Raw genomic sequence first — 18,115 nt, 5'->3', positions numbered from 1 at the left:
ATACATTTGTACCAAGATTTTAAATTCTTTTTTTTTCATGAGTGATCTTTATTGAACATGGGACCTGTCTTCTGACGTTGTCGTCCGACATGTCATCAACATCGTTAAAGTGATATAAAAACAAACACTACTAGAAAAGAAATCATAATTTTAACATCACAAATGAACAGAAGGTCAACGGAGAAACAAAAGTGAAAAAAAAAAACCCAAAGATTGACTGCATTCTAAGAACCATTGAAATTATCTGAGTAAAAGCGACAATCACCTTGCACATAACTTGTTTAACCTCAAGCGCGATATGTAGTTATCAACTATGTACAGACAATGTGACCATCCAGCAGAACACCGGTCACTTGGACCAAGTTGAGAAAACTGGGATTTTATGCTCATGGAAAAGGACATTGAATAAGCTTTCCAATTACGAATAAAATCAGGGAATGCGACAAAATCTGACGGAGATATAGCTATTTTCAGTTCCCAGTTTTCGGGCCTCAGAAAGTTAAAAGCACAACATTTGTCGTTAAAAGGTTTTTTCAAATAAACTCTGTATTTTCTATGACAGTAGTTTTAACGAAATTTGTCCTCACTTATTTACACAAATTGTTATCAATATTTAATGTGTTATTGGCTGTATCCTAAAGTATGGCCGTGTGACTTTCGACTACCTTTGTGTTGGATCACATATGCAAAGAAAAGTCATAACAAGAACCAGTTTATACATGTGGTGGGGTGAACAGTTTCAGCCCCGGACATGCAATCACTAACCTTGTTGCTTACAGCTAACGCTAAACTTAATGAATGATGAAAGGTTTGCAGAAACACCATGTGTGAATAATTTCTCAACCAAGAGAATGGTTCTGAAAAGAACCAGAGGTATAATCTCTACGTTCCGGCCAGTATGCTCCGACCGTCTTCAGGAGAGAGACAGTCAGAGCATACTGACCGGAACGTCGAATTTATACCTCTGGTTCTTTTCAGAACCACTCTCTTAGTTGAGAAATTATTCGCACGTGGTGTTTCCGCAAACCTTTCATCATTTAGTATCTCCACCATGCAAAGCCTCAAATCTTACTTAATGCTAAACTTTACAGTTGACAAAAATGCCCTACACTACAGTTTAAACCAACAAAAAACCTTTAAAGTCTTGGGTGTTAGCTCAACTTTCTACATGATTATGTCAAAAATGCATCAGCTTGGAATAGACCAGATGCACAACAGCCATCTTGGAGGGCATGTGTTTGTTCTGCAGAGAGACATGACTTTGGCTGTGCCCGAGTTACGTGGCTACGGCTAGGGTTACACAGCGCCTATGGAAGCGGCTGCAGCCACTTCCTATATACACGTGATATTGCCAGCCATAGCCAGGTCATTTTGAATGCAGCCTTAAGTTGCTCTTGTTTATTCATTGTTGCATAATAAAAGCTACCGAAACTTAAATTAACACTACAGTTTTTGCACCTCTGAGATGGCCGACATGCATGAGGTCTATATTTCGACGGTCCATTTTCAAAATTCCAAGCCGTGCATGCTGTGCTGTTAAAAAAATATCTACAAACTTTAAGAAACTCATTAAACAGATCATTCAGAGTATCAGAACAAAAAGAGCAAACAGTTTAGTTATCTTCACAATCTGTCCGGGAACCTTTGGACAAGCAGAAAGTCAAGTATACAGTGTTTCAAAAAATACAAGCCGACATCAGTTGATAGCATAAAACGAACCCATAACTTTGCAACTTAAAAAGTATGTCGACTAAAACCTACATTCATGCATCTTCTAAGGAATGACACAAACTTCCTTGTTGCTTAGGATATGGAACAGAGGATTTCTACACGATTCAGACAGCGTAAAGTAACAATTGGTGACCACTTTTAGGGTGATATGAGAGCTTTAAGTACAGAATAAAGAATTTCAATGTGTGCGCAAAAATTAAGCAAACACACTGGCTGAAAAGCGACAAACAAGACCACATAATTGGCTAACTTTCTTTGAAAACAGTTATTACGTGGGAAGAGGTTGCTTCCAAAAATCAGAGCATCCGTGTTTTGTTGTGCATATTTTGTTTGTTGCCTTCTCATGCGCGTGTCTGTGTTGTGGAAAGTTAAAATACAGTGTGTGTCTTTCTTGTGAAGACAAAATACGCATTAGGATGTGTACAGACACTTGGAATATGGGTCTTCAAGTTCTACATGTATCGCAAGGAATCGTGTGGATTATTGTAGTTTAGTCCCTGTCACTGTGGCTACCGCTACGGCTACGTGACTGCCTCTCACGACTGCCATTCTGCTCAGGGCTGCGGCTTCGAGACCGACTGCGGCTGCGGCTATGACTGCTGCCTCGACTGCGGCTACGTTTAGGGCTTGCGCTGCCTTTATGGCTGCGACTACGTCGGGGGCTGGGGCTGCGCTTGCGGCTGCGGCTACGCCTAGGGCTAGGACTGCGCTTATGGCTACGTTTGGGGCTTGGACTGCGTCTGGGGCTGTGGCTTCGGCTCTTCCTGCAAGAAACAAAACAAAAAACAGGGAAATGGAGTCATGAAGGTGGTCCCAAGGCTCACTAATTTCTAAACAAAAACCACTTTATCAACTTTTTGGCTGTGACTGAAGTTGTAATTTGTTCTGTACGAACACGTAGGTAATACCTGTAGGTAATACCTACATGTTAAATTGATTGGTCCACTGGACCCCAGCCCCCGATGTGGGGTGCTGTGGTACAATGGTTACGGTGTTCGACTCGTGTGCCATGGTACATGGGTTCAAATCCTGATAGTGGGAACATGGTGCTTGTGCTCTTGAGAAAGGCACTTTACCATTATTGCTTCGTCCTGCGGATGGGACGTAAAGCCGTAGGTCCCGTGTGTTTGGTAATGCACGTTAATGAACCCAGTAACACTTATCGCTAAGAGAAGGGGTTTGCCCCGGTGTTTCTGGCAGTGGCTGCAATATGCGCCGCAGCACCTTGTAAACCCTTATGAGGTACTACATAATGGGTCTCATATTTCTCATAAACTTCATTTGCCTGTCTTTAATAAAGACAATTTCCAGCGCCTTGAGAACCTAATTGTTGGTAGATACGTGCGCTATATAAGACTCCGGTAAATAGGATTACAATTATTTGGTTTACCTTGGGGAGCGGCTTCGGCTACGGCTTGGTGTCCTCTTGTGATGGCTGCGGCTACGACTACGTCGGCGATCTCTGCTTCGGCTTCAAAAAGACGATAAAAATACTTTTACGATCAGTTGGAGAAATACAATGTACATGTCTCTTGGTAAAGCCAAAAATGCATTTTACTTTTAGAGACCCCCTCCCTCACCCTCACCCCTTCCCTAACCCCCACCCCTCCCCAACCCCACCGCACCCCTCCCCCACCCCACCCAATCCAGACCAAGTATAACTGTTCTCACCTCCGGCGCTTACGATCCCGGCTGCGGCTTCGCCTCCTTGGACTACGGCTTCGAGAACGATAGCTGCGGCGCCTGTAAAGAGAATAATTGCACTGTACTACATGTACATCTAAGTTGTTTTTAATTGTCGGTACTGCTTTATTTGGATCTTGGAGTGGTACTCAGATTCTATGGCAAGTCAAATCACAAGTCAGGTCGGAAGTTCAAAGGAGGATGAGCAAGGACAGATTGAAGACATTCATTCCGTCTTCTCATTTGAATAGACTGTAACTTGACTTGAGACTGCAGTGAATTGTGACTGTCTTGTGTGGGTTCGACTGCAACACTGGGAATGTAACATGTGTAATGGGGATGGGTGTGAAACATTTGCAAAAAACTCTGACACTATACATTTCAAGCACGTTGGACAACAAACGGTGTTAACCCACCAAATACACATGCACACAGTCGTGCACACAAAGGTTTGTTTATGGTGTAAGTCGAGTATTTTCTATTGTTCCTCTTCCCTTTTCCTTTCTCTATACTCTTAACTTTTTGCAACAGCTCTCATTGGTTTTGTGCAGGTTTTCTAAAAGAGCTCGTTCTCGATTTGGTTCCAGTCCTCAATTCATTGATGATGTTGTAAACACGCACTACATAACTCTTGAGGACAAGGCATTGTCTTTCTCTTTGTCCCTGTAATATAACACTCTCCTATTTACTAAGCACACAAACGAGGACCATTTTCAAGAAAAGATGAACGAGAGAGGACAACAAAGAATCTGTCGTTCTCAGTTTCTCTGTCTGTCCTCAGGTGTATGTAAAGTACGTACATGTACATGCACACATCACCATATGTTCCTTGTTGGAGAGAAATCAGTAAATCCAAATAAAACATTCCAGGTGATGACAAACTGCCTGACCCAGGATGTCCCTGGTTTGAGACTTGAGAACTATAAATTGCTATAAAATTTCCCCCCAAATCTAGGGATTTTACCACAGGTGATATTGAATCTCCACAGTTACCGGAAGTCTTTAACAAAAATTTACCTGCGATCTCTGGACCGAGAACGTGACCGGTACCTGTTGAAAAGATTACATTACAAATCAGTTACACACTTGTGTTCAAAATTGAAACACACCCTTCTTTTCTGGGATCAGTAGTTGAAACTTTTGTCATCTTTTGTTGCCAATCTGATCACCAGTGGGAGCTGAAAATACAAACCTATCTTCTACATGTATGTAACAAATTGCAGAGAACCAACTACAGTCGACTCTTGTTAAAGCCCGAGTCCATCATTTGCAGCTATCCAAAAAAGTAACCGGCGTAATTATTGTTGAATAACATACTGGTTGAAAGATAGTAAGGGGACTAAACTCCCTGTGAAATTATCCTTTCTGGCAAGCTCTCATTTTAAAGAAATCAACGAAATAAGGCATTTCGAATGGTGCTTTATAAGAAGCACCGTAGAAAAATTTAAATTAGTTGTTCGTTTTGTTATTTGGCGCAGCCCGCACAAGCATTGGAACGACGCACAGGCGCACGCGGTTGCTACAGTATAAGTTGTTGGATCAGTGCGCAACATCGCGTAAAGCTGCAATTCAAAACAATTTGAAACATGATTTAGCAACTTTTGATTTTAAATTGAGATCCTAGAATGCTGTTTTTCTCGGAATATGAAGCTGAAGCTGAGCTAAAACTTCATCAAGTAAGTTGTTCAGTATCCTTCATTAGATTTTGAACACTTTTGTTGCTTCAAACGAACAAAATGCACTAATTACAAATGATGGACTGTAGCTTTAATACAAACTCGTTCGGACCTCTTCAAATTGTTTGTTATATGTGACCTGTTCTGTCAAAAGCAGAGGTTTCTGGGCAGAGGTTGAAATGAAGATAAGGCCAAAAAAAACGCTGTGGGGGCGATTTTTTTCGATTTTCAAATGTTTGCATATTTGTAATCCTGAACATGTCTAAAATATACTATAAACGTTGGAAACCTTAATTTGAGCTCTAAATATAGTATTTTTGATGATTTGTTAAGGCGTATCAGTTAAAGATATTACTGTTCTGTGACGTCCGTGGCGGACTGGCCATTTTCTCAGTTTTCTACTTTTCAACACAATAAACTTCAAAATAGCATAACACTGCCCAGGAATGACTGGTTTCAAAAGCTGAACCACCTATTAAAAGGAAAAAGAACATGTTTTAACAATATGCAAAAATCTCATTTTTGACCTTATGCCCAGAAGAGTCTGATTTTGACAGAACAGGTCACATATCAGAATTTTGTATTACGAGAACATCAGTACCATTCATCGTGCACATAAACATTTTACCTGCGATCTCTGGACCGAGAACGTGACCGGTACCTGTTGGAAAGATTAATACACACTTGTGTTCAAAAATTGAAACACACCCTTGTTTTCTGGGATCAGTAGTTGAAACTTTTGTCATCTTTTGTTGTCAATCTGACCACCAGTAGGAGCTGAAAATACAAACCATCTTGAACCAGCTACAGTCGACACTCGTTAATACAAACTCGTTCGGACCTAGCCAAATTGTTTGTTATATCAGAATTTTGTATAAAGAGGAACATCAGTCCCATTCATTGTGCACCTAAATGCACAGTTGGTACCAAGGCTTTATGTTTGCTTTAACCCTAACCCCCAACAGGTTTTCTCTAGGCACCCTGCCAAATGCAACAAAATACAACTTAGCTGAAACAAGAGCCATGCTAAATGCAACAAACTGCAACAGTAGATTCTGTTGCATTTTGCAGTGAACCCAGTGCATACCAACCTTGGCACCAAGCAATTAATTACCCTGCTTAAAATGCAACCAAATACAGCAGTGGATTCTGTTGTATCACCATGGACCTATGAGCATTTACCCTGCTAAATGCAACAAGATGCAACAAAGCACAGGGACTTGAGTTGCCTGCTAAATGCAACAGTATGCAACAACTTTTTAGCTCTGTTGCTTTCTGTTGCATTAAGCATGGTTAGGGTTAACCAAAATTTGTATTAACAATGTTTGCACTAACGAGAGTCGACTGTATAAGTGTTGTAAAACAACGCCTCTTCTACATGACTTGAATTTATGTAAGATCAATGTTTTGTCCACATTTGAACTGGATTCAGTTTGTCAGATTTGTAACAACACTTCAGAAGCAAGGTCTTTATATGTTGACCTCCTGAATTGCGAGGCCAATGATGACTTTGCGTACAAGAATACTTAATAATTGAATGGTTTTAGCATGCATAATGATTTCTTGTTGCTGAAATGCATTGTCAGTTCATCATTTAGACGAAGATTCACTTGTACCATGAAGAATGAGGACTGAGTCAACCATGGTATTTGTGATAGTGTCAAAACAGTTTTATATTGTAACCAATTTCTTGATTGGGATGATTGACTGCAATTCATGTTGTATTTATTCTCTCCTTTTACGGAGGTTTTGTTGGAAATAAATAATTAAAATAAGTTTAACATAAAAGAGCAGTACATTACAATTAAAGTGCACGTTTTAACTGTTTACAATGTCTGCAACTCTGCACTGTTTACAAAACAACCCAGGACGTTGCTGTTCATGTAAAGATAGATGATGATTTTAGAAATTAATTGTACAAATCTGAATTTTTTTTATCACCCTATCCTTTTTTATACTGCCATATTACAATGGTTTGATTGAAAAGTTGAATAAAAAAAAACACACACAAAGATGTGGAGCATGCTATCTGCAATACCAAACAAAGTTACATGTACATCTCCACACATTTATAAACATTTTTTTTTTCAATTTTGCATAATTGGTGGTGCTTGTTTACCTTGATCTGCTGCTATAGCTGCTCCCAAAACCGCCACCTGTACATAAAGAAAGGAAAAACAATAAGGCTTTATAATCAACAGGTGTCTAATGTCTATGGAGTGCAAATGTTACAAAATATCAGAAGCAAAGTTTTCAGAATTTTGTTTGATACAATGCATCAATGAATGCTTAAACTCAAGTCCTGTTTTGGAAAGATATAGTGTGTCTCTCTTCTAAAAGAAAATTGAAAAGGGGCAATTTCAGTATTGTGTAATGTCAGACACAGAGCTTTCAAGAGCTCAGTGAATCAACCTGAAAATGTATTTTTCAAATCTTATACATCCATCATCTAGTAATGGTCAAGGAGATTACAGACTAGGAGTTTTGGATCATTTCTCTGAATCATTAGTGAGATATATATCTCGGTTAATTCGGGCGATTCACGATGCAGTGCGCCACCAAGAGTTTGCCATGCAGAGTTCATTTTTCCCAGTGCATTGTGGGAGATGGTCGACAAATTCGCGGCGCGGGACATTGAAATTGTTTGGTTTTTTGGTTACTAGTTTCATAAGTGTATGATTCGAGTATCTGTTTGCCCTTTTATTTCTTTTTATCAATATAGTGTTTTTTGTAAGGCGACAGAATGCTATGCCCCAGTTTATCATGTCTATGACAAATAAGCCCAGTTGTCTACCGACACTCATTTAAATGGGCCATGTTTTGCCAATCGTAAACTTGAAAATGGATTCTCCGAGGCAAAATCTTGGTGGCGCACTGCATTGTGAATCGCCCGAATTGGCTCTGTCTTCACTTCCCTTCATATATGCTGGAATTGGCCATTAGGCCAAAAAAAAAAAGTCTCAAGTTTCTGGTATGCGCGCGCGTCGCCGTAGCCATGCGCGTCGGCAAAATGAAAAAGTTTTTTTTTCAATGAAAGATGATGTCTCAAAACCGCCAAACTCACTGGTTTGACTGGAATCCTGCTGCTGCACAATTTTAACGTGTTTTTAGAGTGGGTTATGGTCGAGAATAAGCTTTATGTGGCCTCTCTGGACTCCCATATATTTGCACTAAGTTTAGTCGGGCACCATTTGCAGTCATCAGCCGACATTTGAAGCAAAAAATCAGGTAAAAAAAAAAAAAAAGCCGCGTCGCCGCACCACTTTTTGGGCAGGCTCCATACCAAAAACTGGAGACTTTTTGATTTTGGCCTTATGTAGCATGTACATGTATATTGGTCAGAATACATTGTACTTGTGATTTTAATATGGATGGGATTTATTTTTTCCAAGATGCCAAGTAACTTACGGTAGCCTCTGCCTTCACTGCGGCAGTTACGAGCAAAGTGACCTATCCCACCACACTTGTAGCACTCATCATCACTCTGTAATGAATCAAATGCAAAAACAAATACAATCAATACAAGTCATCACATCTGATCCATCAATCACTTGCATGTATCAGTAAGGAGCCTGAAAAACGCCTGTGAAAAATGCTCTGAATTCACCTCATACTTGCCTGTACATCTAATAACACTTTTGATGTGACTGAACATGTCCTACTTGTGGCAAATTATCAATTCTACTAAGATATAACTCCACCTTTTCATGGCAATATATCTAGTGATTTGTAATGGCATTTATGAGAAGTGAAAAACGAGGAAATCAGCGGTTCCGAGGAAAAGTTGCATGCCTGTATAGGTGTGACTAAACACGTCCAACTTGTGGCAAATTATCATTTGTACTAAGATATAACTCCACCTTTTCATAGCAAAGTATCTAGTGATTCAGAACTGGGTCATTCTATAAATTTAGGGTCCAAAGTGTGACATTTTTCCTGTCCCTGTTACCTTGGTACTTTGTAATTTGCCATTCAAGTATCATTAAAAATGACTTCAAATGATGTTTTATTTATTGGGTAGGTAGTTTGCTGTTCATAAGCACTCTTGGAGGACGACTGCATTGAGGAGTGAATTAAAATCATAACTCATATATGTCAGATGTAACAGGGACGGGAACAAAAGTGGACCCCAAATTTATAGAAAGACCCAACTGTCATTCATTAACCCTAACCCCCTAGGCCCTTGTTGCTTACAACCATCCTCAATCCTCCAAAATCCTCCAAAATTTTGCAACTCCGCCTAAATTTTTCAAAATTGTCAGACAGTCCTGCCTCAAAATGCATTCATCCTCAATCCTCCAAAATCCTCCTCATCCCAAAACTTTGCACTCGTGTTTAAATGAAGGATAACCAACGCCAAATCCTTCAAAATCATCAGACAGTCCTGCCTCAAAATGCATTCATCCTCAATCCTCCAAAATCCTCTTGTGCTTCATTCACCATTCATCCTCAATCCTCCAAAATCCTCATGTGCTTTAATCACCATTCAACCTCAATCCTCCAGAATCCTCATTTGATTCAATCACCATTCATCCTCAATCCTCTAGAATCCTCCAAAACCGCCAGGAGGATTTTGGAGGAGTGAGGTGGGTTAGGGTTAATGAAATCATGAAGGTCTTTCCTCCACAAACCTAACTCTCCTCAATCTCCCAAAATCAGCCAGGCGGGTTTTTTTAGGGATTGAGGACGAATGTTAAAATAAGTGTTGGTTCATTTTGGAGGATGAATTGTGTCAAGGTCATACGCAGCACCCTGGGGTGCGTTTTGGCGGTCATAACCAAGAATTGGTTCTGTTGTTTCTCTTTGGCTAATGGTTTTGGGGGTTTGAGTATTGCATTACCGTGAGTAATTCTCGTCCATTTAAAATTCCCGCAGAAATTCACTGACAAGAAACAACCGAACCAATTCTTGGTTATGACCGCCAAAACGCACCCCTGCATTGTTTACGTTCAGCCACGCACAATTTCAGCCAACATTGTCGTGGATGTCATCCGCACTGCATCTGGATATCATCCACACTGCCTCAATGATTACAATGTACAGTGTTTGTTGGAGTATTTTGAAGGATTGAGGCTGTGGTCACCCCGCCACTGAACACATTCAGGAAGTGGAGTATGATTATGGAGGATTGAGGCTGAATCCAATCTCTACATGGTGGCAGTTGGAGGATTTTGAAGGATTCAGGCTGTGTTCACCCCTCCACTGAACACATTCAAGAAGTGGCGTATGATTATGGAGGATTGAGGCTGAATCCAATCTCTACATGGTGGCAGTCGGAGGAATTTGAAGGGATTGAGGATTGATGCTGGCAATTAACCCTAACATACCTGAATCAATCAAAATCCACAACCCTGGTTCGTGGGATTTTGGCGGATTCAGGATACCTCCATATTGAAAAAGTTGGGGGATTTTGAAAAATTCAAGAAATGAAGCCTAGTGGTACTGCAGGATTTTGATGGATTCAGGATACCGCCATATTGAGCAGCTGGGGGACTTTGATGGATTCAGGATCTCAACAGATGGGAGATCTACTCCCGGCTTACTGGTGGATTCTGATGGACTCACTGGCCACCAAAATGTCTTTGCATGGCAAAATTGATGGATTTTGGCAGATTCAGGATACTTTCTAGCAAAATATACCCAAGGATTAAGGGTTAAAAGGGCCTAGGCGATGAGGATATTAAGCAATTCACTTGTCGGAAAAAAAAAACCGGTCTAGTACTAAATCTGACTCACCACGCCTCGCTTGGGTCCCCGTGCCCACTCCACGACGATGCTCTGCCCGCAGATTTCCTGACGATCTTCAAACTTCTGGGCATCCTGGAATACATCGCAAGACATTCAAGTTTGTTGAGTAAAATATTAATTCAGTAAACGGTTGTTTTTTTAAGGAATTATCCGTTTGCTTTAACCAAATCAAGCCCACCAAATTTGTTGCATTTTGTTCAATTTATGGATTTCAAGAAACCTTCGACTGGTAATACATGCCTTGCCCATGAGAGAAAAAAACCCTGAAAACATCCAGTTGTAAACTGATAGGTTACGTCAAAATTTAAATTTCAAAACAAAATAGCTTTTTGTTCCTATTTTTCGGGAGGCTACTCTGTTTTGATACTGTTTTTACAAGAGATTACTCTTTTCCCCAGTGACATCGTGCAGAATCAAAACAAAACAAACAAGCCAAAGACACAAAGTTCCGTCAGTATTGAGAAGCCGTCGTGAAATTGGCTTACAATCATTCTAGCCAAGATGCATTCTAACAAACATTACTTTAAGAACAATTTGGATTTCAAGCTTGCAGAAAATTACTTGTGAGGTTTGACAAACTTGATGTCCTACATGTTTAGCGCCAGCAAAACTTGTAAAGCAGGCACTTTAGGCCTACATTTTTAAAGGACTCTATTTTCACAAATTTGCCATTTTGATTCAAATACCATTGATCATAAGGAGGTTGAAATTTCCAACTCTGTAAGAATGTCAATTAATGCTTTGAGTGTAAAAGGCATACAATTCTGCTTTTGACAAGTTTGATTAGAAGATACCTTGGCTATGTACACACTCTTTTCTTTGTATTTACGTACTCTACGTAAACCTAAACTAGAAGCCAGTCAGCAATGGTGTCAGGTCGACGCAAACACTTCACGGTTCAGTAGGTCTGACAAAGGCAAAAAACCCTGGTCATGTGCTCGGAAATTCTCCCTTGCACCAACGGTCTTGGGCCCCTTTTTTGGGATTGGTCTACGCAAAACGACTTTGGGTAGAGCGCCCTCTTGTGATGGCAGTGATTAACGGATGGCCGAGGCGGGTACTCGGTAGCGGGGACTCGGTAGCGGCTAGCCGGCCAGGCACCGATTGATTGGTCAAGTCGGCTTTATTGGTCGGGCCAGGAGGCACTTTGGGCTAGGTTCAGGTAGTGTGTGAGCGGCTTCGTCAACTCTTTGGCTTAAAGGTACGGTAGGGTTTATGGTAGACCCGTGTCTGGTCAACGGCCGTTCTTGCGGTAGTGACCGACAGACTTTAAGGTAGGCAAAGGAACTCTGGCTGGCTGCAATCATTGGGAAAAACAGATTATTTATCAATGCATAATAAGTAAAAAAAAAAATAAACTAGTGATGGATTTTTGTTTTTGGTGTCAGCGAGATGTAATTTCTTTTAATACAATTTGTAAATGTGGTTTTGCCCTTCACCAATAAAACTCTATGGACTTGTGCACACTGCACAAACAGTACTATTTGACTTCTTTTGAGAACGCCAACGCGTTCTAATTTACACCCTAGTCGTCTCCCTGAACTCTCTATTTGAAATCATCGTACACTCAAGCCCTTGCTCAGTTAGGACTCGAACCAGAGATTTCTAGTTATACTAGTGCACAGGAAGTTGTGGTTTCAAGTCCAAAACGTCTTTACAGCACCAAGTGCTACACAGAGCTTACAAAGTTATGTCGGTGAAAGGCAAAACCCAACACCAAGAAAATGGCACCTTTGGTATTTTGTTTCTCATTGATGACAACTTTTGTAAAATAGGCTTTAGTTTTTTAGATGGATCTTCCTAAATTTTACAAAAACGTACAATGTCGTGAATGTGGGGAAAACAGCAGGATTAGCGCATTATTATTATTATTATTATTATTGTTGGTCATGTTGGTTTATTCAAAAATAGAAGCTGTAGCCAAAGGCTAAATTGCGTCAACTTTTACAAAAGTGGGTGAAAGTCCCAAGTTGGTATGGAACAGAGAAAAATGTGTATACAGTAATTGGGTCATTTCATAAATTTGGGGTCCAAAAGTGTGACATTTAACGTTTTTCATGTCCCTTTTACACCTGACCTGTGTAATTTGCCATGCAAGTATCATTAAAACTGACTCCAACCTACTTTTTTTGGCAAGTATTTTGCTTTACATAATCACTTTTGGAGATAGAAGGCATTAGAATGTGCCCTGAATCTACAAAATCTTATATCAGATGTAACAGGGATACACACAAATTGTACCCCAAATTTATGGAATGACCCGATTTACTTAACCTTAAGTCCCTATGCAAGAATGGTACTCAAACTTTTTATTAAATGCAATTAAGACACTTTTTACTTTGCCTTTATTAGAAACAAGCATTGTCAAAAAGAAGTAAAATGAAATATTGAGGAAACAGAAAGCTCACCTCTGCGTCTCTTCGGTCTTCATAGTCAATAAAGGCATAGGCTAAACAAACAAAGAAACAAACAAACAGATGGTAAAGGCACAACAGGCTTAACCCAAACTCTCCACGCACTTTGATATGTACATGTATCTCATGAACATAATGTATTTCTGCTTGAAATTGTACAGGAGCTGCAAGTGTGTTTGGCAATATAAAGAGTAGCATCCTGGTCTGTCATAAAAAAAAATCACATATCTAAAATATGACAGAATTTAACTGTGTATCTTTTGGCTCTAGAAAAGTAAAGACCATTTTGTAATACAGTATGATACACGTATGTAGGTACTTGAAGGTATGAAGGCTTGGAAAGATTTCCATATGCGAAGTTCACTAATTTTCCTCTGTATTGACTAACAAGCCCCCAGATAGCAATTTCATGTCATCAAAGTCAATTTGAGCAGTAAGCATTTTCTTAGAAAACACTTAGAATGTTTCAGTCCAATCTCATAGGGTTTGTACACAGGGTGTTGAGTGAACTTCGTATATGGAAATCTTTCCGAAGGCTTTGTTTCAAAATTGTTGAATCCAATTCCTCATGAGAATACATAGGCCCTATCTGTTAATAAATATCTGTTTTCACCTATTTACTGATCAAATGGGAAATAACTGGCCCAAGTACCTGTATGATAAACAAAGGTACATGTATACAGTGTATATGTCGTTTTACAGCTTAACCCTTACCCTACTAGACCCTCCAACGCATGCCAATATGTGCCTCAAGAAAATCTCCTATGTTTTTTGCATGGCCCTCCAATATCTGCCATGTCATTTCAAGGGTAACTGGACAGGCACTCCAATACATGCCACAGAGAACAATGAGAGTCCTCTGATAACAAAGTGAGTGCCCCCAGCTGGTCAGTATCAGGCACCCTCCAGGGCCTCCAACTCCTGCCAATTGGAGCCTTCACTGTTAAGACAAACTATCTGCCAATAAACTGCAGCTGGAGGGCATTGGCATAACCAACTGACATGCAGTAAACTACCCTCAGAGAGTAAGGGTTAATTGTATCTTTCACATGGTAGATGTAATTAATTAGCCTACATTTTTGTATGTAAATCAGAATTAAAGTGAATGCTTAAATTTACAACTTACCCATTCCCGTTCCTGTAGAACATACATGTAATTTCGTCAGTCGCAGGTTAGTTTCATGCAAGAAAATGAAAGAAGATGAAAGTTCGAAAAACTGTTTCGCATCTTAATTAAGCCACTGTTAGGCCTACATCGGTAGGGACTGCCGATTAAAAAAAAAAAGATTTAAAAGCCACTATTTTTTTTTGTCAAGTGAGAGAAGATGTCAATCTGAATACATTTGAATTTTCGAAAAGAGATTACTGAAATATGACATTTAAAAAATTCTTCTCTTACACAGAAAAAAAAAGTGGCGCCAGGTTGCAACATTCTTTCTCTGACCTCTTTACTTCCTGAACTGTAATTTTTTTTTCAAACCTTACAGAAAGACCAATTGAAGTTGCCGTGGCAGAAAATTGTCCATTTTTTCAAACCTCCAAACTCTCCTGTCACAAAATGTTTGGCCCTTGTATTGAAATACAGGCATCATTTTGAAATGGCAAGGTACCTCTAGGGCAGGTTCAAATCTCTGAAATGTCAAACAAAAACGTGAAATTTACCAGAATTTCGCTCGCTATGATCACAGATAGTTTACTCTGCTGTCTGTCGTTGTTAGCTGTCAACTGAGGGTGCAGTGCTCTCGACCAAATCGCACATGCACACAGCGCCCTCAGTTGAAGCTGGCCGCGATGCGACCAGGCAATGCCAGAGGACCCGCCGTTGGGCACGGGCAAAGTATAGTTCCGATCCCGCTCCACACAACGCAGCAACACGGAATATGTGTGCACGCATTATTACTGTTACCGCGTGCCAGACGACATGTACAGTCCTTCATTTTTAAGGAGCGCGATCGCGCAGGCGCTCCTACTGCGCTCCTCGACTGTCTCGAAGGAGCGCCAAAAATAGCGCTCCTCAAAAATCCAAAAGAGGGCTCGTCAAACACGGGAAGTTTAAAAATAAGAAGTGATAAAAACGCAAGGGATTTTAAGTCTTAAGCTACACGTATTTTTCGTTGGTATAATGCCCAAACTCACGATAATATGCCGCTGGACATCGCTAAAAATGAACGAACACCGAGCTCGTACGTACTGTATAAGATCGTTTGTGTACAGCGGTTGTATACTGTGCGTGCACAATCTGTGTGTCGCATAGAGCTGCATGAAAACACGTGGGCCCGTACGTGCTAGTGCAGCAATGACTGGTTCCCGCTGTGCCGCGCACTAAGTCCCAATGAAGGCATGATGAAAATGCGGTAACCAGTCAACGTAATAGTCGCGCGCGGTGCATGCAATGCACTGCCTGCCGTACAGTGTTTTGCGTGCAGGCCGGACGGAATAGGCATCGTCAAAATGCCAAGAAAACAACGATTGAGAAGGACGATCTTTGCAAGCTTATTCACAAAACTTGATCTCTCTTGTCTGTGTATTTCCCGTGTTCATGAATTTATTTTGAGGAAGTTTTACTGGTATGTGAAGTGAAACGATGCAGCGTGTTTCACCGAAATCCTATACCGTGAAACGAGTTTCATTGCCGGCCCACCACACACAGTGTATCACAAACGCTCGTACTAGTGCGAAGTACAGACGTTGTTAGCCAGTTTCTCGTCGTGACTACATGTAGCATTGTGTATATGGCATACTTGACCTGCATTTTCCATTATGTTTAAGATTATCGACGGCAGATATTTTCGATAAAACTTAAGGCAAGTTTGTGTCATTTTGAGGCCCTTTTTGTATAGCTTTCGTAGAGCAATTGAAATAGTTCAGGCTGAAAATTTCATATAATTTTAACGAATCTGAAAGCAAATTTTCAGTTGCTTTATGTGCCGTTTAACTCTCCATTTTCCAAGTATAATCAAGTGATTAACCAACTGACAACTGTATTAAAAAATGAAAGCCTAAGCAGTAGTCAAACCTTTTATTAATCTCCATTTAGTTAGTTTTTTAAAATAAATTTTTCCTTGTCTTACAGTTACAAAAACGAAAAAAAGTAACGCAACTTGAGCATATGTTATTATGCAAAGACTAATAATAATGCAGCCCCTTATAAATCGTTATATTCAAAATAAAACAAAAACAATGGTAACCCGTCGTTTTACCGCTGTTTATCCGTAGATTTTAAGGAGAGCGATTTGCTCTCCTCAAATATTTGAGGAGAGCGATTTATAGCTCTCCTGGATTTTCTTTAAATGAAGGACTGCATGTACATGTACATTATGTAAGTCTGGCAATGGACCAATGCTATCCGTGTACAATAACATGCGGTAGTAGTATACTAGACTATCAGTCTGGTTGCCGCTACACAATGTTTCGCGACTATTGTCAAAAAATTCTCGTTTCGCCTCTATACCCGACTTTCAAAATGCTTTGCGGAAAGGTGCGGAAAGCTTTTAACCATTTCTTTTTGTACCACTTTTTTAACCCGAACTCCCTAGCATAATTTACTAGGAACTACATGTATACCCATTCTGGCAAATTCCAACACCCACATGGGAAATCGTACACACACACTGTTGGACTTAGTTTCTGGAGGTGTGCCTGCCCATCCACCCCGCATCCGCATTTCCACGCATCCAAGACATCCCGAGCCGTCTCACTCGGTACATATACTACATGTACGTACTTGTCAATAATTCACTATCTATAGCGCCCTCTATTGATCACAATTTACTTCATGCCCATTCACTCTTTATACCGCCCTCTATTATTTTATACATCTACATTCATACCGTACCCGTGTACCCATAGTAGTAGTCTCCTATACCAACGTTGCTTCGTAGTTCGTTCTCAAAAGAGTGCCATTCTACTCAACGACCCACTCCTCACATCGCATCCAACTACAAAAAAAAACTTTTCCGGCGTGGCCCTGCATTCTATAGTTACTCCAAAACCCTTACCATGCTTACAGCATGTGTCACGAATTTATGCATCAAAATGGGTCCCCCTCCTACTCCCGCTCAAAACCCCGCCCACACTCACAATCCAAGATGGCGGCATAAAAAGCACTACACAATACAAACACAACCGAAACGTTACACAGGCATTAAAGGAAATCTTACCGTGCTTACCGTATTTCAGTTCACATCTCTGCATCGGGCCGTACCTTCTGAAAACCTCCTCAACATCTCTCTGCCTTGTCTGCTTGCTCAACCTTCCAATGAAGAGTTGGGCAGACATTTTGGCCACCCTAAGTATTCAGAATTTTCGGTGAATGTTCTTTGTTTTTACTTGGAAGTTGGAGCGAATTTCCGAAACGTGTGCTCCGCCAAACCAACAAGCTGCAACGTGTATAACCTCGACACCAAACTATCTCAGACGCATGTGATTCATACGAATTAATGAGAATTGCCCTGTGTATAAGCTGGTCATCCAGTTAGTCAGTACCCCGACTTCTTTCAGTAGTTACTTTCCGTTATAAACGAGAGGATACTATGCCAAAAGGTTCCTGCTGAAGTTATTGTGGCGGAAATTTGCACACACAAAAAAAACACCCAAAATAAATGCTTTAAAAATAGCAGACATGTAAAGACAAGGTTTTACGAATCACTTTATTACAGAAAATAAAATAAATCTTTCGGTTTTAAAGGCATGAGAAATGAAAACAATGAATGAAAGCGGTTTGTGTCGACAATTTTATTTAGACCGAGTAGCTGATGACATGATACATCCGCACCCGTCCATCCGTCTAGTAAAACAATCATGATTCTAAAGGGATCTATTTAAACATTATGTTAACTAAGTGCATGTAGGTTATGATTTTGG

The 18,115-nt window shown here is 40.3% G+C and overlaps 1 protein-coding gene across 6 annotated transcripts; it reads right to left on the bottom strand.

Moving 5' to 3' along the window:
• Positions 1-1,536: 1,536 nt before the first annotated feature.
• On the bottom strand, positions 1,537-17,760 carry LOC119727022 (serine/arginine-rich splicing factor 7-like). 6 transcript variants are annotated; one of them, XM_038198906.1, is made up of 11 exons: positions 17,413-17,760; positions 14,379-14,390; positions 13,247-13,287; positions 10,827-10,910; positions 8,499-8,574; positions 7,210-7,246; positions 5,719-5,751; positions 4,432-4,464; positions 3,403-3,474; positions 3,122-3,202; positions 1,537-2,495 (listed from the first exon to the last, which is right to left on the bottom strand). In XM_038198906.1, the coding sequence occupies exons 1-11, from the start codon at positions 17,528-17,530 to the stop codon at positions 2,222-2,224; spliced, it is 861 nt and encodes a 286-aa protein (XP_038054834.1). In that variant the 5' UTR covers positions 17,531-17,760; the 3' UTR covers positions 1,537-2,221. The 6 variants fall into 6 exon arrangements, with proteins under 6 accessions (XP_038054834.1, XP_038054844.1, XP_038054851.1 ...); XM_038198916.1 differs by having other exon boundaries at positions 17,422-17,755; XM_038198923.1 differs by lacking the exon at positions 4,432-4,464 and having other exon boundaries at positions 17,413-17,756.
• Positions 17,761-18,115: the final 355 nt, after the last annotated feature.

Source organism: Patiria miniata, unplaced genomic scaffold (genome assembly GCF_015706575.1).
Source record: "Patiria miniata isolate m_02_andy unplaced genomic scaffold, ASM1570657v1 HiC_scaffold_1, whole genome shotgun sequence".
Taxonomy (NCBI): Eukaryota; Metazoa; Echinodermata; class Asteroidea; order Valvatida; family Asterinidae; genus Patiria; species Patiria miniata.
This window is presented reverse-complemented; position numbering and strand designations above follow the sequence as displayed.